Below are 24,228 nucleotides of genomic sequence, written 5' to 3' on the forward strand. Positions count from 1 at the left end.
CATCTGAGCCTGCTGATTTAAGCGCGCAGCACATATTGAAGGTGAAGAAATATGAACTTTAGATCTACAATTCAGTTTTAATAAAAACTAGAATGAAGGTATTTGCAGATGATCCCAAATTCGATCAGAAACCAAATAAAAACACATAATTAGAGTTACTGTAGTCTTTCCCAAGCAGTGTGAGAGTTCCCGAGGCTGGTAGTTTTCCAAACAATCACATGACGCATGGCTTCTGCTGCAAGTAAAATGTGTTACTTAAACTTACTGATCTCACTTCAGATTGGCAATGAGAATTTGTGGTTAGCAGAAAGGATTTGTTGTTTCAATTGGCAAAATTGATTAAAATTTCCTTTAGGATTGAGATTAAAGGGCCATTGTGCAAAAGAACCGTTACAGCTTTGAATATGAAGGAAGGTGCAAAAATTGACCATGCCATTTTAAAAAGAGACTCTGATGTAGAATATCTCAATTTTTTTGACAAATTCAGAGTAATTTTTTGATTCATCATTGGATAGAGAAGAATTAGGTGCATCTTAATGTAGAAGTAGCCCAACTCTTAATTACTTCCAAACAAAGCCTATTATTGTAGATAATGTTCTTCCCTTTATAAAGAACATGACTTTTAGAGAAATGTTCGTTGGCCTGGTCTATGTTTAAAATGTAGATCAACCTAGCTGTGTTACTCAAGGGTGTGAAAAATTCATACCCCGAGCACTGTAGTTAAGCTAAGAACATAAGAATGGCCATACTAAGTCAGACCAAAGGTCCATCGAGCCCAGTATCCTGTCTGCTGACAGTGGCCAGTGCCAAGTGCCCAGAGGGAGTGAATAATAGGTAATGATCGAGTGATATCTCTCCTGCTATCCATCTCCACCCTCTGACAAACAGAGTCTAGGGACAGCATTCCTTACGCATCCTGGCTAATAGCCATTAATGGACTTAACCTCCATTAATTTATCTAGTTCTCTTTTAAACCCTGTTCTAGTCCTAGCCTTCACAAACTCCTCAGCTGACCTAGCCTCCAGCGTAGAAATGACTTAAGCCGACTGAAGAATTATTTAATCAACCTAGCTGTTGCCGCTTGGTGAGGTAGATTACCTACACTGATGGAAAGACCACATTCGTTAATATAGAAGTGTCTACACTACAGCAGTGCAGCTGTGCTGCCTGTAGTGTAGATATGCCTTTACTGTTCACCTTAGATCTTCCTGACATTTGTACATACCTTAATTCCTTCCGATCAGTTTAGTGTTGAAGCTAGAGTAAAACAATTTGATTTTACTTTAGGAGATCTTTGGAAACTGAATATAGAAAGTGAATTTTAATTGGTTATTTTCTAGGTAACTTATGAACTGTTAAGTTGACCAAAACTTTTAAGCTGTTTTATAGTATCTGAAACTCTGTCTTTCACTACTTAAAGTTTATCTGATACCTACAGTTGGAGGAATAAATGTTCCAGGCAAAGTGTTAAAGACACGGATAAGTTATCTCCACCAGTAAGTTCTAAGATCATTCCCCTGTTACCTCCAGCAGCTGCAAAGGATGCTGGGATTTACACAGAAGCCCTGTTTGGGCCTTAATATTTCATGACAATCCATGGTTGATATCAGTCTGATAAACTTCAAGCTCCATTCTTACTAGCTTCTCTAACGGAAATGGAGCTTTGTCTGGTCTTGGGTACGTAAAACTATCTGGCTGTGGGAAGAAGGACCTTGGCTACTCTGTCCGTGCTCCAGAGCTTTGCGGCTGTTACACTTAGTGCCTTCATTACTTTATTCCCTTTCCCAAACTACTCTGAATTTGCATCTTCTGTGAATAAATAATTCAGCTATCTGACTCTAGAACTGCTCATAACTTTCCTAATCAGAACCTGCATGTAATATGGGCATGATTCTTGGCAGTTCCTCTGACTCCCAAAGGGTTGTGAATAGTAGAGTGAAACGGATCAGAATCTTGGACAGGTTTACACTTAAAATGCTGCATTGGCACAGCTGCACCGCTGTAGCACTTAAAAGAAGATGCTTCTATGTCGACGGGATGGCTTCTCCTGTTGGTGTAGTGAGCCCATCTTCCAGAGTGGCAGTAGCTATGTCAACAGGACAAGCTCTCTCGTTGGCGTAGTGCTGTCTACATGGGAGAGTTAGGTTGGTATAACTACATCACTCAGGGGTGCAGATTTTTCTCATCCCTGAGCAATGTAGTTATACTGATATGGGTCTGCAGTGTAGACCTGGCTTTAAGGTGAGGATAGTAACAGAGGCATAGGAACAGTCTGCAGATTTGGAAGACAATTTTGCATATATTTTACTTTGGATTCATACATTACACCCTTGCTATAACGTCCTTCCTAATAACGAACCTTCAGCTATAATAAACCTGGTCCCTGAATCCCTCTTCCAGCCCCATGACTATGGCAGCACTGGAGGAGCTATCAGCTGTACCACCCCTCAGGGCGGTGGGGCTCTTTTGCTATAACGAACCCCTGGCTATAATGAACAAATGGCATGGATCCCAGTGGGTTCATTATAGCAATGGTGTTCTGTATTTGCAAAAAGAACAGGAGTACTTGTGGCACCTTAAAGACTAACAAATTTATTTTAGCATGAGCTTTCGTGAGCTGCAGCTCACTTCTTCGGATGCATAGAATGGAACACACAGACGGGATATTTATACATACAGAGAACATGAAAAGGTGGAAGTATGCATACCAACAGGCAGAGTCTAATCAATTGAGATGAGCTATCGTTAGCAGGAGGAAAAAAAACTTTTTGAAGTGATAATTAAGATGGCCCATAGAAGGTGTGAGGAGAACTTAACATAGGGAAATAGATTCAATTGGTGTAATGACCCAACCATTCCCAGTCTTTGTTTAGGCCACAGTTAATAGTATCTAGTTTGCATATTAATTCAAGTTCAGCAGTTTCTCTTTGGAGTCTGTTTTTGAAGTTTTTTTGTTGCAAAATTGCCACCTTCAAGTCTGTCACTGAGTGGTTAGAGAGGTTGAAGTGTTCTCCCACTGGTTTTTGAATGTTATGATTCCTGATGTCAGATTTGTGTCCATTTATTCTTTTGCGTAGAGACTGTCCGGTTTGGCCAATGTACATGGCAGAGGGGCATTGCTGGCACATGATTGGTACATTCCACCTTTTCATGTTCTCTGTATGTATAAATATCCCCTGTCTGTGTGTTCCATTCTATGCATCCGAAGAAGTGAGCTTTAGCTCACGAAAGCTCATGCTAAAATAAATTTGTTAGTCTTTAAGGTGCCACAAGTACTCCTGTTCTTTTTGCGGATACAGACTAACACGGCTGCTACTCTGAAACCTGTATTTGCAAAGTTACTTTTGGAACCCCAAAGGCTAGAAATTTAACTTTCTTCACATCTTAAAATCAGCAAAAATTGATGACTCGGGTCCTCAGCCCTTTTGCTACAAAGTTACTCATACTAGTAACCTGATTTTGGAAGCCTTTATTTTTTTCTTTTACTGTTTGTTTAGGAAGTTTTAACAGGTTAACAGATCCTTGCTATATAAATATCAGAAACAAAATAATCATTACAATAGTAAGCTTTTGTTTTGAGAGACACTGTAGGGTAATATAGTCATCGGATCTCTCTGTTTAACAGGGTTTAACACGTTATAGAGTGAGAATCCTTACAATACCCATAACGTGTTTCTAATGATTATATTAAATGGAGTGAAATTTCTGATCACACATTTAACAGACCAGGCATGTCTATCAAAAGTTAATACTCACCCTCCCCCCCAAAATGAACAATTGTGCTTTTTTTTTTTGCTGGTGAATGTACTTTGGTGGAGCATTGAATAAATAGTAAACCAAATACGTTTGTCCTCTGTCTATTTTGCTGAGGACTTCATTGGTGCATTAATTTTTCATAACCACCTTTGATATTTCTGTTAGTTTTTTCAAGATTTCTAACACTGAGGGTGATTTTTAGTCCTGTTGTTGCCTTATCAAATAGCAGAATACTATTAGCAGTTAAGAAGGTAAATTTCTGTACTTTATTTTTATCTTTAAGGTACTGAAAAAAAATTTAGTGACTCTTCTTTAGAACTAGATGTAGTGGACCCCTACAGAAATCCGCTCAAGTAGCGTGGGAAGCTAAAATCGGTAGAGTAGAGTGTCAGCAGTGCTTAGCAGTACTTCTCAGGAGGGAAGTTAGTCTGCATTTTGCAGTGTGTGGAAGCTTTGTCAGTGGATACTTCACTGCTCTCCTTCTCTTCTCACATAGTGGCAAGTGGAATACTTCTAGCTAGTGACTTGCTGCAGGAGTTGTCAAGGTTTGAGCTGTGAGTAGAACACAGTATCTTTGCAAGAAAAACTGCAGAGTAAAAAAAGAAATTTTAAATCAAATCTTTTCAGAGAGAGGGATAGGGGAGGAGCAGTGAAAATAGGTCAGAATTAAGACCTACCAATTTTGTAGGCCAGTTTGAGTTTTGTCACACAGAAGCTAAATTAAGTCTCATTGGGTTGTGAACACAACACTTCATCATTCTTGAAAACCACCTTAAAAAGTTTTCCATAGACAATACAAAACAAATTATCAACTGTTTAGTCATTTTTCTGGTACAACAGTTTCAATCACACATGACCTTGACAATCAATAAGAATGTAATGACGAGACAAAATAAGGAATGGAAAACTTGTGGGTGAGAAGGTAAATTACTTGTGACGTTGACATTTAATAGAAAGTAACATGTTAGGGGTTTAGTCTCTATCACCCAAGTCCTGTGCAAAGTATTATGCATCATGGAAGTATATTCTAGCATTTGTGAAAATTCAAATTGCTAAATTTTCTAACACTCGAATACCCAGGCTTATAGAAATACAGCTTCAGAGTATTGCATGGAGACTTAACAGTGACTAGTGATAACTCAGGGCTTAAATTTTTGTGCAGTGCAATTAAAATTAATCCCATCTAGCAGCTGCTGTTAATGAGATTCAAAAATCTGAAAATAAGAAATTTGTGAATCTTTTCCTGAGTGTTGTGGCTTTGAGTTTCAAAAATAAATTACGCAATTGTATTGCCATGTTTTTGTTACAATGGTACATTATGCATCTGGAAGGGAGACAATTTCACCTCATTCTGTTCAATTTCCATCTCCATGTCACATGCCTAGAGTGAGCAGAAACTAAGTTAAAGGTGATGTGCACAGTTCTGTTTTAATTTGTAGCATCATTTTGATATATAAAGGAAGTCAAAAGCATTTTCTGTCCCCAAAGCTTTTTTCTGTTTGTGTTGAGAAATATCAGATAGGTCCATTCCTGTGTTCTCTAGCAAAACGAGGGGACTGAGATCGTAATCATATTGGGAGTTTTCAGATCCAAAAGTTGAGGAAGTATCAACTCTTCAATCTATGTTCTTGCCTTCAGCAGCTGTTTAAGTTAACACTTGAAGTAAAAATCTCTAATTTGGTTTCATTTACATGATCCCTCTGATTTTTACAATCCTAGGAGTTACACAGTAGTTTGAGTTTTTAGGGGTGGGCCAGCCCCGAGTTTCTCATTTACAGCCAAAAATATTGAGTTAACTGGTGCAGAACTGAGGATAGCTTTCATACATTGTGGGTGGGATTTTCAATGTTGAGCATTTTTTGCCTAACTCTTACTGTTGGTATAAATTGGGTCAGAGTCAAACAAATGGTAAATGCTTTGGAAAACACTACTCTGTATTTTAACTGCTGTGATATGTAATACAGTTTGTAATAGTTTTTGTAGTTTGACTGCCTAAATACCAAATAATTTCAGGACCCCTAGCTCTGAAGACAGCTGAAATGATTTGCTTTTGTTTGGTTTGGTTTTTGACTTGTCATTACTTGTTTGTAGGAGTTTTTTTGAATTGCTGCTGTTCTTTGGAAAAGATGAATTCTATGAAGATCCTTTAAAAGATATTCTAGGTTCAATCCAGGTAATACCAGTTGCTGCTTGCTTCTATGTTTGTTTTTGTAAAATACAATTTTTGGGTTTTGAAGATCAGCCTGTTTGTAGAAAGTCATGCTTTCATGAGTGTTTTGGAGGATACAAGCATTGGTAGAACACTTCAGTAGAGTGAAGAAAGATAGTGAGCCATTGTATTTACACTTCCCGTCTCTGTAATTCTATCAGAGGAAAAATCTTTTAGTACACTTGCCATTGCTACTACTATTCATATCAAAAGCCTAAATAAAACTAGAGCACAATCCTTGTTTTGTAATGATGAACAGATTATTAAGATTCTATTTTGTGAATTTGCTTTAAGAGACGGAAAAAAAATTCAAATAAAGATCCCATCACCAAGTTAATTTCTGACAGCTTTCCTTAAAATATCTGACCAGAGTTCAGTGTCATTCAAGTAATCAAGTGTTCCAGGTTATGATTTAAATCTACAGTTTCCTCATCCACAGTTTTAGACAATGTACTGAAAAAGCAAATCTGTTGTCTTTAATTGCTTAGGGCTAGGCTGTGTTCACACTTGCCTTATGTGTTGGGCATTAGAGGATGCTAACATCTAGTAACTGCTTTACAATTGTACAGTAATGTTCTCATTAACCATCTGACATGAGTTACCTAGGCACATGCTGCAGAATTGGGTGTGGGAAGAGAGCTGGTTTAGACACTTAAAGAATGAAGCATGTTGTGGTTTTGCTTAAGTTTTGTGGGACTGTTTTTTAATATTTAGGGTACCCAAAGGAATGGTTGCTATGTCAGATTCAAGTTGAGACAGATCTTTGCCATAAAGAATTTATAACGTAGACCGGGGATGTAAGAGGAAACTGATAAAAAGGCCCATATTTTTTCTTTATCCTTAAATTTTGTTTTTATTTTAGCTTTTTTTGGTTTTGTCCTTTTTTATTTTGATTTACTTAAACTATTTGCCTCACATTTGTCATTTTGCATTTTGACACACATTAGTATTGTTTTCTTTTAAATCAATAGTGCATTAATGGTCAAAATGGTCTTTTTAATGAGGAAACTTGTAAGATTTGCTTTTCAACCGAACACCTACATACAAATTGTCTTGATGAAAATAAATCCGTTTCAGTTCCTTGACCGTCAAACACAACTCACCCAGACATAATAGACAAACTTAGGAATGAATTGAAGAATGTAGTAGCTAAAATAACCTACAGCAGAAATGAAAGTTAAAGCAGTGAATTGTAAATGCCTGGAAGCTGTTCTGTAGCTTGCATGAAATATATGGATTGTCCCAAAGACACTTCAGTGTGCAATAAAATCTAATGATAGATAAATCCTCTTGAATAGAATGATCTGAAAAGAAATTCAGATACCGTCTTGCATTCCTTTTAGTATCTTGTTTTTTTTTTTTGCGGAAGACTGATACCAGGTGTGGTGGTAAGCTATTAATTGATGCTGGTGGCAAAGGCTACTTTATACCAGTAAATTTAAAGAAAGAATAACTTGGGCTGCACGATAATTGTGGCTGCTGCTATCAGATTACTATAAGTAAACATTTGGAGGTAAGTAAACTTGGCTTGATATAAGAGTTATAGGATTTAAAAAACGTATCTGCTTTAGGACATTCCATAATCACCACATAATTCCAGGGTAACTTCTTTTTTGTACTGCGTTTATTCACTTCTGCCATTAAAATTAACTCAGCAGAATGTAGACTGCATGACTGGACCAAACCTCACTTGTTGTAAATCAATGCTGATTTATGCAAGCTGAAGGGGCTGCCTTAGTATGTGTTTCACTTAAATATCTCTTAATTGGGGACTAGAAGACAGCTCCCCAAATGTTTGGGAAATGGCACAAACTTGTCAGGCTTAGTTGACGGCATTGTTAGGATGTTTACCAAGGTTTATGTATAACCTTTAGATTACTGAAAAGCTAGATGGGTACCTTTTTAAGGCTGAATATATAGCTTCAGTCAATATGTATTTGATTTCATACTTTTAACTCAAAATATATATTTCTTGAAACTTGTTTACAATATTTTATAATACATATTTAACTTGTAGGGTAACTTTTAAACCCTTCTTATGAAGTTTGACTTTTTAGCTATTAAATGACTAAAACTGGTCTGTCAGACCTCTTGACAGTTTTAAATCTAATGCACTTTTTTACTCCTAGGAATGCCAGAACCTCCTAAGCAGATACGGAAATGTGAACCTGGAATTAGTGACTCGAATTATCAGAGATGGAGGGCCATGGGAAGATCCAGTATTACAAGCAGTTCTTAAAGCAAAGCCTGTATCTCAGGAGTTAGGTACTTGATTTAACACACATTCATTTTTAAAAGACTTTAAAACATGCATGTTTAAGTATTATTTTATTTAATACTTTTGCATATTGGGCAGTACTGACAGAGAAAGTGTGGTGTCAATGGTACTCAAGTTGTATTTTTGATATAATTTACTATACATGGTGTCCTATATAATAGGTACTAATTTGAAAAACTTGTTCACTGTTTGCTCATCCTGGGGGAATAATGAGCTAGTTTCCCTGATGTATGTTGATGTGAGAGACCCTGAGGCTGTGGTGGTTTTTTATTTATTTTTTAATTGAAGTATCACTTATAATATTGTTAGAGCCAGGTAATTTACCTGTCAGCTCAGTAGTTTGGGAGGAGGGGCAAAAGCTCTTCATTAAATTTCTATCAAGACAAGCCATTAAGGTAGTTGAAGTACTCATAGCTTCATACAAGAAAATAAAACTGATTTTGAGGTTGGAGGTGATTGGTGAAAGGTTTTCACCACCAGCCTTATGAGCTACATTACATTTTATTAAATAAATGTCTTTACTAACCTCCTAGTGTATGTGGTCTACTAGCAGTGGTCTATGGCACCTTTTTACCTCTTGCTTATTAGTTCAAAAGTGGCTCAATTTGATATTGACTAAAGGACGTGACTATCTTTCACTAGTTTTCCAATTTTTACATGTCACCAGAGTATCTTTCTTGAGACAGACTGGTTCAGTCAGTGTGTACATTATAATTGTCACCTTTTATGGTAGCATTAATTCAGAGGGTAAAGACTGAAAAGCAATGGAAACTGAGTTGCCCCCCATAAGCGTAGATGGTTGTTCCAGAACAAAGTGGATGGGAATTTAGTAAGATAATGTGGGGAAGCTTTGACTGCTGTACCTCCTCTGTGGACAAAAGGACTTGGGTCTTCAAAGGTGTCAATAGTGTACCTTTCATTATAGGTAAATTTGTATGAAAGCAGAATGATGGGTGGGGTGGAAATGTCATTGGAGAGTTTTTTGTATCATGCTGCAAGTTCCACCAGAATTTCTGGTTGTAATGATCTAGTGGTAATGGAAGTAATAGAAGCAATGGAAGTGATAGAAGTCCAAAAGGATCTGAGCTTTTTATAATATCAACAGGATGTTCTGAGAGAGATGGAGAGAGCTCAGATACATAGCGCATTCTGCTTCAGTTTTGACATTTCAGGTGGCTTGATCCAAATTCTTGGCCTCTCCCTTCCCCCCCCCCCCCCCAAAAGTCAGTCCTTTCCCTAAGAGCTATCTATTTTCTGATTTGCCTGGTTTGTCATTATGTAGAAGCTTTCCCCAGCATGCTTTCCTTCTACCTGGTTATTTCTCTCCCAGAATAAAATTAGCGGTAGCCTTTAGATGATCATTTTACCTAAGATCACTGCAGGCTGGATCTCCCTTCCTTCCCGTTGCTAAGTATTTTAGCTCCTATATTTTCTACTGGCTTTCTTTCACCCATCTATCTCTGAGATGGCAGCACATTCTTGCGCTGTTTTCTATTTCCTTTTAGGCAAATATCTCCTTGTTTTAAAAAAGAAAAAATATTTTATTGCTACTTAAATTTGGCTGCCTCTAAAGCCCAAATCTTCTGGAAGGAGCTTTCAGTGAGCATAGGAGGATTTTTGAATCAGTACTGTAAAAATAATACATTTAGGCTATATTTATATTTCTAAAACATTACCAAACTGCTCCCACAGTGGGCACTTTTGATCAGGGTGGTTTGTTTTAAATCATGAGTTAAATCAGCAAGCAGGAGACCTTGATTTAAATAAGCAATTTTAATCATGTTTTGTGTTTGTACTTATTTTCCTAAAGAGAGGTTGATTTTTCATTATTTGGTAACCATTAAAACATGTTTGCAACTAAATATAGCCTTTACACTAAATGTGGTGCTTCTTTTTGCTAACCAGGAGGACACTTTATCTATACACCTTTAGTTAAGCAATTTAAATAGCTTACCTTACTTTTATTCAGATTCTTAATTTTTGCATTTTTCTTGTTACAAAATGGCAAATCATGCATTTCTTATTTACTAGATTAATTTTTTTCTTGTGATTTATATTAAGCATTGGAATTCAAATTCACTTTAAAAATGCACAAAAACAGCACTGTAATTCTAATATCTTTATTTAATAAAAGTTTCATAAAAAAGTTTCAAAGTTGATCAAACATGATTTGCATTTAAATCAAAGGCAGTATTATCTCTAGTTAATGAACTGATTTGTTTCTGGTCATCATATCCTTCAAGATTTTAGAACCCATAGATCTCACCAACACCTAGTTTTTATTCATAGATTGGAAGAGGAAAACAAGCTTCCCTGCATTTTCTTCAACTCCCAGTTGCTTTTTTAATTTTGAATGAACCAGTCATCAAACTGAACTAGTTGAATTCTTCTTGAATTAGAGGGACTAGGCAGGGATGTCCATTGTCTCCTTTACTTTTTGCATTAGCTGTGGAGCCTTTTATACAGAGAATAACAAACAATGGATCCATCTCAGGAATGAAAGTTGTAGGAACACATCAGAAAATAACAGTATATGCAAGTGATGTAATATTTTCCTAAAATTAGCTTATAAAGAAATTTGGGGACTTTGGGAAAGTGTCTGGATTTCAAGAAAATAATGCCAGATCTGAAGTGCTAGCTAAAAATTTGCCAAACTCTGAAAAGTTTCTCCTCCAGAAAACATTTGGTTACAAATGGGCAACATATTCTATAAGAGACCTAGGAATTCAAGTCTTTAAACAACCTAGAAGAGCTGTATGATTTAAATGTCAAACACTACCCCAGCACTCCAGATCTCTGTTCATTTGCTGAAGAAGTATGCAATTACTTGGTTGTGAAGAATAGCAACAGTGACAATGAATATTCTGCCAAGGATATCTTTATTTCAAAATCTTTCTGTAATTATCCTAGACAAATCCCTAGCAAGAATGCAGAGGATGTTGTTAGAATTTATATGGAATCAGAAAAGAGAGAGAACGAGAGCGGATTCTTTGTACAGTCCCATTAAACAGAGTGGAATATTCTATGGTACTATTCTATGGTACTATCAAGCCAGCCAGCTCAAAGCAGTAGTGGATTGGGGGTGCTCTAGCCCAGCAAAACACTGGGTCTGTATTGAACAAGAAAATTGTGGTAGTGTAAGCATTGCTGGGCTATTATGGATTAATAAAGAATCAGATCTGCCAGAAATTTATACACATCTTTTAGCAAAGGCTACTCTGTGGGTTTGGGATAGAACTAGAGATAAGATCAGTTCTTTTTCCTCATCAATGACACCAATTGCAAATAATCCAGATCTTAACTCAAATTGCAAACCAGGGAGCTTCAAAGATTGGGTGAGCCGTGGAATAAACACGGTGGGCTAGCTATTCAGTAAAGAAACTTTTTTCTATTTTAAGAGATTAAAGGTATCTTTGATTGGCCTGCTCTTCCTTGATACCAGTACTTTCAAGTCAGACACAGTTTATCAGCTTTCCAGAAAAACTGTTTTATATAGAAAGCTAACTTCAATAGAAGCAAAGGCATCTAGTCAATTAGGAAACAAAAAAAATTTAACTAATTTATATCAATCTGTGCAGACAGATTTCCTAAAAGAAAAGTGTCCCTATATGACATGTTTTGAAAATGATGTGGATAGACAAATCACGCCAAAGGAATGGGGTTTGATCTGAAAAAGAGGACCTGCAACCTCAGTCTGCAGCACAATAAAAGAAAATTTATTTAAGATACTGTTTCAGTGCTACTTCACACCAGCCAGGTTAAAAAATATAAATATACTAAATGAACTGGAATAAATGTTGGAGAAATTGTGAAAATGGAGATTTTATGCATATATGATGGACCATGTCCTGTCACTTGAGAGTGTTGGGATACAGTTGGTAACTAAATATCACAACTTCTTGGATATTTATTGCCAAATGATCCTTTGATAATGCTCCTGGGGCTTCCTAGTGGAAATGGTCTCTCACAAGGACATGAAGAATTAATCTCTCATTTGCTAGTAGCTGCTCAGTTGCGGGTAGCCTCTCCTAGGAGAGAGAAAAATAGCTCAACCATTGCAGAATGGTTCAAAAAATAGGAGGTTGTGGTTATGGAAAAATTCACACCAATTATGTACCTAGTAAAATAAGCAAAGACCGATAGATACTTAGATATTTGGTTACCTTTTCGTCAGTACTCAGATTGCATTCACCGTCCAAAAAAAAAACAACAACCACCCAGCACACCAATCCAGTTTTTTTGGATCTTAACATTTGATAGACTTACCTGGTCTGTTAAATGTGTGTGTAAAGATTTCACTCAATTTAATAATAGGTATTATAATGATACTTACTCTGTAATATGGTAATGCCCTGTTAAGTAGAAAGATCCGATGACTATATTCCTGTATGTCTCTGTAAACAAAAGTGAAGTCTTGTAATGATTATTTTGTTTCTGATATGTACTTGACAAGGATTTGTAAACTGGTTAAAACTTCCTAAATATACAGTTTAAAAAAACAACTTAGCAGCAAACTTACTGCTTAATAGTATTTTTGTATTTAATGATGTTAGTAGATTATAGTAAGTTTAAATCTTTCTATAGGCTGTCATAACTTTAAGTAGGTTTATTTTTAAAAAACACCTGTATTTAAATTGAAAAACCCCCCAACAATTTAAATTTTAAAAAATCCCTGTTTTTTTAAATAATGGATTTTTATCCATCTTGCCTGTCTGTTGTCCATCTATCTATGGATTTAGGATTTATCATTAAGTATTACATCTATGAAAATCAGTTGGACAGTGTGTACTGTGTGAATAAATCCTATTATGCTGTGTTGGATCCCCCAATTGGTAGATGGAGGAATAGGCTAGGATAAGCAATGGTTATTTCAGCGATATTTCCGGATGGCCATGCAGGAGGGCAATCTTTAGAAAAAGATCTAGGCTTTACTATTGCAAAAGTGCTTTCCTGGAGACAGATACATGGACCTTTTAGGCAGACCCTCGAGTCTCCAAAGCAGCCTGCCATGAATTGCAGGAGAAGTTAAAATTAGAAGGGGTAGAGACTCTCTGACATAAAAGCTTTCTGCTACCAACCTTTAACCTTTATAATCAGAACATCCAGTAAATTCAAGCAAGATTCTGTATAGTCCTTGTCTGGACAAGAATAGATGATTTATTTTATTTTTCTTTCACCTTTCTTAAATTAACACTTGTTCAAATGCTGTACCTGTAATTAGGATTTGTCTGTTGCTTTGGGGCTTAGATCAGCAGCATGTATATTCTTGCCTGGGAAGGTAGGGCTCTCTATGCTAGAGAGGGGAGGAAAGGAAAACAGGTGGGGTTAATCAGCCAAAAAGCACCTAAAAGTCTGAGAAGTGACTTGTGAATGGCTGTGGTCAGTACCCATGTAGGTGAGAGTCAGTAGTCAGGGGTTCCTGCTGTGAAATTGAACACTCACCTTTGGATGCTGGAGCATGGTGACCCATAGCTATATCATCTGAAAAAGAGAACTCTATAAATAAGCTGAAATAGTACTGCAGACTTTCCATTCATTACTCAGTGAAAATGGATGATGTACCACAAATCATTATGCTCACAGTCTTTTGACATGAGTAGAGGTAGGAGTTAAATATCAAATCTCATAGCTTGTCAGGGACTTTTTTTGCATGTAAAATAAGTGGTTGAGGATTGGGTTACCTTTAATACAGATATAGCATTACACAACTAATCCCATCATGTGTTTTTAATTTAATTGGAAATATCAGTGATTTTGGTTCTGGTGGTAGTCTGCAATAACTGCTGTAGTTCATGCTTGAATTCTGCCTTCCATTTAAATCCTTCCCACTCCTTTTTCACTTGCTCATAACTTTCTCACACAGGTACCTTAGAATTTTTATTATATTTTTGGAAGGTTGAGGTAGAATTAGTCTATTTGCATTACATAAGATTGTCATACAACTATGTACGCTTAAGTAATTTACTTCACTATTATGATAAACCTATTATTTCTCTGTGTTTTGATAGCACCTAAGAATCCCTCTAAAAATCAGCCTCATTGTCCAAGACATGTAACAGTCTCTGCCCCAGAGTACTCACAACATACACAACAGACAGGATGTAACATGTGCGCCTCAAACTAGAAGCATCACACTGAGATTTTGTAGTCTGGAATGAGACTTAAACTGTTCAAGTTTAAAGAGAATATGTTCATGTAAACTTAAATCTAAAATCTGCTATTTTGCACGTGTTTTAGTTTTTTCTATTTTTTATGAACACATTTAAGTTTTTTCCATTTCAAGTTTAAGAAATTAAATGTAAAATCTAGCATGAGTTCAATCTTCAGATTGAAAATTTAGTACGCAGTCAAGGGGCCAGATTTTTAAAGGTAATTAGGTGCTTTTAAATGTCTACAAAGTGCCTTTTTGCATTTTTAGGCTCCTAAGTATCTTTAGAAATATGTTCTAAGGTTTCTACTGCAACTTTCACTTGGTTGTGTTGCACATAAGTAGTAGTCTAGTCCAATTGTCCTTGTTGAAAGTAAACCGTAACATACTCTTTGTTACTTAGTGCACCTTCAAGGCTGAGATTAACTTAATCCTAATTACAAGGACAGGTTGGGTTGATACAGTGAAGTGATGAAATAAACTCTATATCTAATCACCATTTGTCTTTTAAATGATATGTGAGGGAATTAGACTTAATTGTGGCTTGTGGAGATATTAATATGAGAACTATATATTGACTAAAGTCTGAGGTTATCCTATAATTTCAAATAGAAATGCATTTTGACAGTAGAGTTGGGATGATCTAAATTGGAGGTTCTCAACCTTTTTTCTTTCTGAGGCCTCAAAACATGCTATAAAAACTCCACAGCTCACCTGTGCCACAATAACTGGTTCCTGCATATAAAAGCCAGGGCCGGCATTAGGGGATAGCAAGCAGGGCAATTGCTCGGGGCCCCATGCCACAGGGGACACCATGAAACTAAGTTGCTCAGGCTTCTGCTTCAGCCCCCAAGGGCGGGGCTCAGGGCCCCAGGCTTCAGCCCCATGCAGTGGGACCTCAGCTTTCTGCCCTGGTCACCAGCAAGTCTAATACTCATCCTGATGAACCCTGGCAGACCCTCTGAAACCTGCTCATGGCCCCCCAGGGGTCCCCAGATGGCTGGTTGAGAACCACTGATCTAAGCTTTGGAATTGCTATGTGACTCATTAAATCTGGTGTCCACAGCATAACATTGTAGATAGTCATTTAATACAGCACTAATGCCCTGGTTTTACTTTATTTTTATGGAATGTATTTGCAGGGATAACAGCTTGAACAGTTCTGGAAGTTTCTACCTTTTACTTAAATTTAATTCTCTGTAATAGTTAAGAATTTCAGCTTCAAAATGTTTTCAGGCCCTGACTTATTTACTAAAAAGAACTCAGTGTAAATCAGAATCTTAAAAATATTTGTCAGAAGCTATAGTTTTCCATCTGTCTAAGCAGGTAAAATACAATTGTATTAAAAACTAAAACATACGGTATGTGAACTGAAGCTACATTTTATTTGATTATCTTCTCCCATTCCCACTTTCCCCTTTTTTATGGATAGCAAGACAATCCAGGATTGTTAGACATTTTAAAGAGTGTTTTGGAAGGGAGATATATCCTCATGCTTCAGGAATGAGCCACACTCTAACTATTGGGGGTGAGGGAGAAAGTTTGAGTGCAAGTTATCCCATAATTGCCTACTGTAAGGTTTACTACACATTCCTCTGAAGCAGCTGGTACTGGTCACTCTTGGAGACAGGATTCTAAAGGAGTAAGACCACTAATCTTGTCAGCGTAGTAATTCCTCTCACTCCAAACTGAAAGCTAGATCCCTGAATATGGTATTTAAATATATGGTTGGCTTCATTTGCAGATAGTTGATGATGCAACTTGTAGATAAGGTCCTATAAATAATGAGTGTGTAATTTAGATATTTTTATGGGGACTTGAGATTCTAATTACGTCTAAATTTTTCTTTTCCATACAGTTAACAAATATTTAAGCTCTGAAAATCCACTATTCTTTGAACTACGTGCCAGATACCTTATTGCCTGCGAACGCATCCCAGAGGCAATGGCTTTTATCAAATCTTGCATAAATCATCCAGAAATCAGTAAAGATTTGTATTTCCATCAAGCTTTTTTCACCTGTCTTTATATGTCTCCAGTAGAAGATCAGCTATTCCAGGAGGTACTGTGTCAGTGTACATTTTTATGCCTCTAGCAATATATTATACTCTTTTCCTGTATAGTCATCAAGAGAAACATATGAAACTTCTTATTCGTACTACAGCCAAATGTCAGAACAGCAGGTGACCTGATTGGTATTCATTTGAATTTATTTTCTGAGGGCTAAAGTCTGAACATACAACTCCTAGTGACTTCATTGGTCGTTTACATTTACCTGAAGACACAATTTTCCCCAGATATTCTCTAAATAACAGATTCAGAGGCATTTTGTAACAAAGTCAAATAGTTGTTTTAAAACAACGGGGCTATAGCAGAAGAGGTTAATTTTAGATTACTTTCAGTTTAATTCTTTCTGCCTTGTCAAATTTCTTAAATTTCTAAAAAAGTGTTTTCTTTTTGTTTGTGCTGGTATGTGAAATGGCACTACATAGTTTCTCCTTTTAATATTGATAGTACGTGTTACAAATGAGTGTATTTTGTGCTAATTTGTCAAAATCAAGATAAAACTTTCAAGTGGGCTTCCAGGATATGTGCAACACAATACCTAGAAAGAATAGGTTTTATATGTACTAACCCAGGGGTCGGCAACCTACGGCACATGTGCCAAAGGTGGCATGCGAGCCGATTTTTGATGGCATGTGGCGGCGGGCTGAGCTCCTGTCAGCCAGGGTCCCACCACCGGTCCCCCTCAGCGCCCACTGCTGGCCTGGGGGAAGGAACCCCAGGCTGGCAGCAGGCTGAGACCCCAGCTGGCAGGAGGCGGCGGTCAAAACCCCAGAGCAGCGGCAGGCCGAGCCGCTCAGTCTGCCGCCGCTTTGCAGTTTCCGCTACCTGCTCCTGCCAGCCAGGTTCCCACTGCCGGTCCCATTCAGTGCCCTCTGCTGGCCTGGGTGAAGGAACCACAGGCTGGCAGTGGGCTGAGACCCCAGCTGGCAGGAGCCGACATTGGAAAACTCAGCAAGGAAAAGCAAGGGCGAGGATCACACTAAACTGATAAGATCTGCATTTTAATTTAATTTTAAATAAAGCTTCTGAAACATTTTGAAAACCTTGTTTACTTTACATATAACAGTAGTTGGGTTATATAATATATAGACTTATAGAGAGACCTTCTAAAAAACATTAAAATGTATTACTGGCACGCGAAGCCTTACTTTAGAGTGTATAAATGAAGACTTGGCACACCACTTCTGAAAGGTTGCCGACCCCTGTACTAACCCCTAAATCCCATTGAAAACTTTACCCTAAATATCTGATAACATCTAACAGGTAAACTTGTCTTAGGTTTCAGAGGGTAGCCATCTTAGGCTGTATTAGCAAAAACAACAAGGAGTCCTTGTGGCACCTTAGAGACTAACAAATTTATTTGGGCATAAGACAACTTGTCTTAGATGATTATCTGCAGAAAAACACAAAACCTTTGCCAAAGAATCCCTGTCAGTAGCAATTCTTGGAAATATCAACGACTACTTTAGCATAGCAAGGTGTGATCAACTTTTTCCCCCCATATTAGCAAACTTATCTAAACTGATCTTATTTTAATTGCATAGCACTTATTGAGGACTGATTGCAAGAGTGGAATTGAGATCATCTGCAACACTGAAAAAGAAGGGAAGACTACCTTAGCCTTACAGCTGTGTGAATCGTTCCTGGTCCCACAGCTCCAAAATGGGGACATGTATTGTATCTGGTAAATACTTTCTTTCTGGTGAAGGAGCTTAGAAGATAAATGCTTATTGCCAAGATAGAAGTGAAGTGTGTTAACTTTAAGATGCGGCTAAACTTTAAAACTGCAGTTGTAACTGTTCTGACTTTTCCAGTATGCATGTTATGCATATCTAGCCTGTCTATGTAGCTGTACATGGGAGGTGGCTGTTCTGTAGCCCTAATCGTTTTCATTGTAGTGAGGGCATGCTACATTCATTATACTTGATGATAGCTTCAAAGTAGCAGCAGAAGGGTGAGTGTCTAAACTAGAGAGTTACACTGCGGTCAATATCAGTAAATATAACCTACTTTAAAAATTTCTGGCACCACAAGTATTTTGCTATCCAGCTCTTTAAATAGCCACACTGACATTATTGTAATTTACCTACAGCATCCCATGGATGTATGCTTTAATATCTAATAGAGGATCTGTAATCTTCTCTGAAAATCTGCTGTTTGAGAATACTTTTTTGTTAATTCCAATTTAATTTATTCCCTTAGGCTATTGTGTTACAAATCCAAAGACCCTGCAGAATCACAAAGTTAAATGTATCCATTTAGATAAGATGCACATAATTAAAATAAATCTCCATGCATTCAGAGGAAAAGATAGAGTTTAAGATTTTTTTGATAACATGTATTCTCTAGAATACATCAGAACAAGTATTGCTCCATCCTCTGAGGTCTGAAAGGTGTCTACCAGAGAATAATCTGTTTTACTTTTGAAATTTCTTAAACCAGGTAAAATTTGACAGCCTTTTATTAAAAAGTACACTTAGTTTATCTGTGTCTAACATGTTGGTGAAGCAAGAAGATTCAGTTGGTTTTGCTGAATCCTACTGATCTGCTTTGTGACTGATCAAGAGAGGGTGTAAAATCAGATTGAAAAATGGAAAATAAGTCTTCCAGGATCCTCAGAACCCAGTATTTGCCTGGTTTATCAAGGGAGATGAAAGACAGAAGGTTTTGCCTTTTAAAGAGAAATTCACAAAGATTGTCTAATCTTTATTTTTTTTCTGGCTAAAGTTTGTATTATATCTCATATTTAAAAGGGTTACTTTTTATGATGAAGCAAAAAAGTTGAATTCTGAACCTGAAATTATTTTTTGGCATTCATACAGAGATACAAATGCAGATTTTACCAACAATTCATGATTGCAAATGAATAATTTTTGTCTACACTTTGGGTTTCAGGCCTGTTTTTAACCATGTGTTTCCTTTACCTTAAGTTTTTTAAATGTTTTGCACAATTGATCTTTGGGTCCATTGTGAAAACTATAACCAAAGATCTCGTCATCCTCACATTCACTTCTGCGTTCAGGGTCAGAGTTGTGAAATTCCAGTAAATGAGCTTCATGCTTTATCACTTGTCTTCAGAATTGCAACACTTTTACCATTTTCTGGTGCTTTGATGTCCTTAAGCAGAAGCAGCAAAAGCTTCTGAAATTTCTAAAGGTTCTGGGGAAAATAATTATGTCCACAACTGGAATAATTACTGTGCTGTTTATAAAATGCTTAGCTGTCTCAGCTGCACACACTGCAGAATAACTCTTCAGACCTCAAAAGGTTAAGTCATCACGGGCAACATTTATGAAGACATCTGAGAATCACAGTGCCATTGTTAGAGGGCTGGAGACCATAAAGTTCAAGATAAAGTACCCCAGGTCTCAGCTTTTTTTCCTGAGGCCACTGGAATGCCTCAGCTGCGTCATGTGTAAGAAAAAACCATTTTGCCTCCAGTCAGGATCCAGGGCACTATGGATCTAGCAGAGAGGATTTGCCAGGGGCAACAAGTATCAGCAAGGATAATACTGGTGTTGGGCTGATGGCCAAATATATTGTCAGTATTTCTGGCACACCTCCACCTGAAGCAAGCTTGGTCTATCCTGAGATCTCTTAATGTGAACCACTCACTCACATACCCTACCAGAGAAGGATGGCCTCTGAGCCACTCCGTCTCTAGGCTGCCATCAGTCTAATCTGCAGTTAAGAAGGAACAAAGTCTGCTGATCCAAATTGTAGTTAATGGAGATGCATCCTGCCTGAAATAACATCCACATATAGGTGTTTTACACAGAGTTGCACTTGGTCTCTGAAGGAACAACTGCACATAAATGTTTTGGAGGAGAGGGCAGTCCTTGACACACTAGAGGACTAAGGACCTTCAGAGCCCAAGAACATAAAACCAGCCCTACTGGGTCAGACCAAAGGTCCATCTAGCCCAGTATTCTGTCTTCTGACAGTGGCCAATGCCAGGTGCCCCAGAGGGAATGAACAGTACAGGTCATCATCAGTGATCCATCCCTGTTGTCCATTCCCAGCTTTGACAAACAGAGACTACGGAAACCATCCCTGCCCATCCTGGCTAATAGCCATTGATGGACTTATTCTCCATAAATTTATCTAGTTCTGTTTTTAACCCTGTGATAGTTTGGTATTCACCACATCCTCTGGCAAGGAGTTCCCCAGGTTGATTGTGTACTGTGTGAAAAAAATATTTTTTTTGTTTCTAAACCTGCTGCCTATTAATTTCATTTCATGGTCCCTAGTTCTTGTGTTATGAGAAGGAGTAAATAACACTTTCTTATTCACTTTCTCCACACTAGACATGATTTTATAGACCTCTATCATATTCTCCCCCCCCCCCCCCCATTGTCTCTTTTCCAAGCTGAGAAGTCCCAGTCTTATTAATCTCTTTATACGACAGCTGTTCTATATCCCTAATAGTTTTTGTTGCCCTTTTCTGAACCTTTTCCAATTCCAATACATCTTTTTTGAGTTGGGGCAACCACATCTGCATGCAGTATTCAAGATGTGGGTGTACCATGGGATTTATACAGAGGCAATATGATATTTTCTGTCTTATCTATCCCCTTTCTTAATTATTCCCAACATTTTGTTTGCTTTTTTGACTGCTGTTGCACACTGAGTGGATGTTTTCAGAGAACTATCCACAATGACTCCAAGATCTTTCTTGAGTGGTAACAGCTGATCTAGACCCCATCATTTTATATGCATAGTTAGGTTTGTTTTCCAGTGTGCATTACTTTGCATTTATCAACATTGAATTTCATCTGACATTTTGTTGCTGAGTCACTCAGTTCGGAGAGATCCTTTTGTAGCTCTTTGCAGTCTGCCTGGGACTTAACTATCTTGAGTAGATTTGTATCATCTGCAGACACTGTTTACTACTTTTTCCAGATCATTTATGAATATTTTAAATAGGACTGGGCCCAGTACAGACCCCTGGGTGACACCAATATTTACCTCTATCCATTCTGAAAACTGACCATTTATTCCTACCCTTTGTTTCCTATCTTTTAACCAGTTACCAATCCACAAGAGAACCTTCCCTCTTTTATCCCATGACTGCTTACTTTGCTTAAGAGCCTTTGGTGAGGGACCTTGTCAAAGGCTTTCTGAAAATCTAAATACGCTATATCCACTGGATTCCCCTTGTCCACATGCTTGTTGACCCCCTTAAAGAATTCTAGTAGATTGGTGAGGCATGATTTCACTTTACAAAAACCATGTTGACTATTTCCCAACAAATTATGTTCATCCGTGTCTGACAATTTTGTTCTTTACTATAGTTTCAACCAGTTTGCTCTGTACTGAAGTCAGGCTTACTGGCCTGTAATTGTTGGGGTCTCTTCTGGAGCCCTTTTTTAAAAATTGGCATCACATTAGCTATTCTCTGGTCATTTGGTACAGGAGCTGATTTAAATTATGGGTTACAGATGACAATTAGTAGTCCTGCAGTTTCATATTTGAGTTCCTTCAGAATTCTTGGGTGAATACCATTTGGTCGTGGTGACTTATTACTGTTTAGTTTATCAGTTTGTTCCAAAACCTCCTCTAATGACACCTCAATCTGGGACAGTTCCTTAGATTTGTCACCTAAAAAGAATGGCTGAGGTTTAGGAATCTCCCTCACATCCTCAACTGTGAAGACCAATGCAAAGAATTAATTTAGTTCCTCCGCAGTGGCCTTATCCTTGAGTGCTTCTTTATCATCTTGATCGTCCAGTGGCCCCATTGGTTATTTAGCAGGCTTCCTGCTTCTGATGTACTTAAAAGTGTGTTTGCTTTTACTTTTTGAGTCTTTGGCTAGCTGTTCTTCAGATTTTTTTTGGCCTTTCTAATTACATTTTTTTACACTTCATTTGCCAGAGTTTATGATCCTTTCTATTTTCCTCATGAGGATTTAATTTTCACTTCTTAAAGGATGCCTTTTTACGTCTCAACTGCTTCTTTTACTTTGTTGTTTAGCCACAGTGGCACTTCTTTGGTTCTCTTGCTATGTTTTTTAATTTGAGGTATACATTTAAGTTGAGCCTGTATTATGGTGTCGTTAAAAAGTTTCCACACAGCTTGCAGCTATTTTACTTTTAGCACTGTAACTTTTAATTTCTGTTTAACCAACTTCCTCGTTTTTGTGTAGTCCCCCTTTCTGAAATTAAATGCTACAGTGTTGGGCTGCTGTGGTGGTTTCCCCGCCACAGGGATGTTAAATTTAATTATATTATGGTCACTATTACCAAGCGGTCCAGCTATATTCACCTCTTGGACCTGATCCTGTGCTCCACTTAAGACTAAATCAAGAATTGCCTCTTCTCTTGTGGGTTCCAGGACTATCTGCTCCAAGAAGCAGTCATTTAAGGTGTCAAGAAACTTTATCTGTGCATCCCTTCCTGAGGTGATAATGTACCCAGTTAAGATGGGGATAGTTGAAATCCCCCATTATTGAGTTTTTTATTTTAATAGCTTCTCTAATCTCCCTGAGCATTTCACAGTTACTATCACCATCCTGGTCAGGTGGTCTGTAATATATCCCTACTGCTATATTCTTATTATTCAAGTATGGAATTACTATCCATAGAGATTGTATGGTACAGTTTCGTTCATTTGAGATTTTTACTTTCACATATAGTGCCACTTCTCCACCAGCACGACTTGTTCTGTCCTTCCGATATATTTTGTACCCTGGTATTACTGTGTCCCATAGATTATTCTCGTTCCACCAAGTTTCTGTGTTGCCTGTTGTATCAATATCCTTATTTAATATGAGGCACTCTAGTTCACCCGTCTTATTATTTAGACTTCTAGCATTGGTATAAAAGTACTTTAAAAACTTGTCACCTTTTAGCTCCTGCCATTACACGATGTAATTGAATAGGACTTTTTTTCATTTGACTGTTTCTCATCAGATCCTTCCTGTATTTTATCATCTTCCAACATCTCCTCCTCCTTATTAGGACATAGGGCATCTCCATTTATAGATCTTCCGCATAGGCATGTCTGAACCATATGGTCCTCTGCACCTCTCGGCTTTCCCCCAGCCCTTAGTTTAAAAACTGCTCTACAACCTTTTTAAGAATATCAAGGTAATCATGATTCAAACCGACAACCAGGATGTTGACATAAGCAAACTTAAACAGGATCACACCTTCCAGGCGTGTGATTTGGTAGTTTCCAGACATTTGTCATGGTCACTTGCTTGGCATGAAAGAAACACAGTTGTTCATCTGTTTATCTGATCTGCTGTTGACCTTTGGCTCAATGGTAGTTAGTTCGGTATCTTTTATGTAGGGTATACCAGAGAGATCTATTCATAACCATTCAGAATGGACATCTAGTGTTATTACCAATACCTATGTATGTGCAGGGATGTTTCTTCCATTTACTTGAAATAGGTCACATTTTCCTTTCCTCTTAACATTGGTAGCAAAGGTCTTAGATCTAGGTCAAGAGAGACAAAGCCTCAAAAAGCCTCAGATGCTGTTTGCGGTGGCAAATACTGTTTTCAGCATTTGTTAAGGATGGTAATAACTGATCACGTCAGGCTGAATGTCTGGCCACATTGGTCAGAGAACCAGGGAAGCTCTGCACCATATCCTGTGTTCACACTTCTTGTCATTGTGGCCCCCGAGAGGATAGAAGCTTGGAGTAAAATTTTCAAAAGCATCCAAGTGGCTTAAGAACCAAAGTCTCATTTTCAAAAGTTTCTGAGCCACTTATATCTAACTGAGAGTGAATAGGATCTAGACTAAGTTCCTAAGTGCCTAAA

General features: G+C 37.6%; 1 protein-coding gene across 1 annotated transcript in view; it reads left to right on the forward strand.

Annotated features, from left to right (window-relative positions):
- Positions 1–24,228, forward strand: part of ZNF654 (zinc finger protein 654) — a 57,908-nt gene that overhangs the window by 23,443 nt on the left and 10,237 nt on the right. The window contains exons 3-6 of the mRNA XM_045001912.1: positions 5,848–5,929; positions 8,095–8,230; positions 16,250–16,452; positions 18,002–18,141. Coding sequence (XP_044857847.1) covers positions 5,848–5,929; positions 8,095–8,230; positions 16,250–16,452; positions 18,002–18,141 — 561 coding nt within the window. The remainder of the gene's footprint in view (positions 1–5,847; positions 5,930–8,094; positions 8,231–16,249; positions 16,453–18,001; positions 18,142–24,228) is intronic.

Source organism: Mauremys mutica, chromosome 1, assembly GCF_020497125.1.
Source record: "Mauremys mutica isolate MM-2020 ecotype Southern chromosome 1, ASM2049712v1, whole genome shotgun sequence".
In the NCBI taxonomy this organism is placed as follows: Eukaryota; Metazoa; Chordata; order Testudines; family Geoemydidae; genus Mauremys; species Mauremys mutica.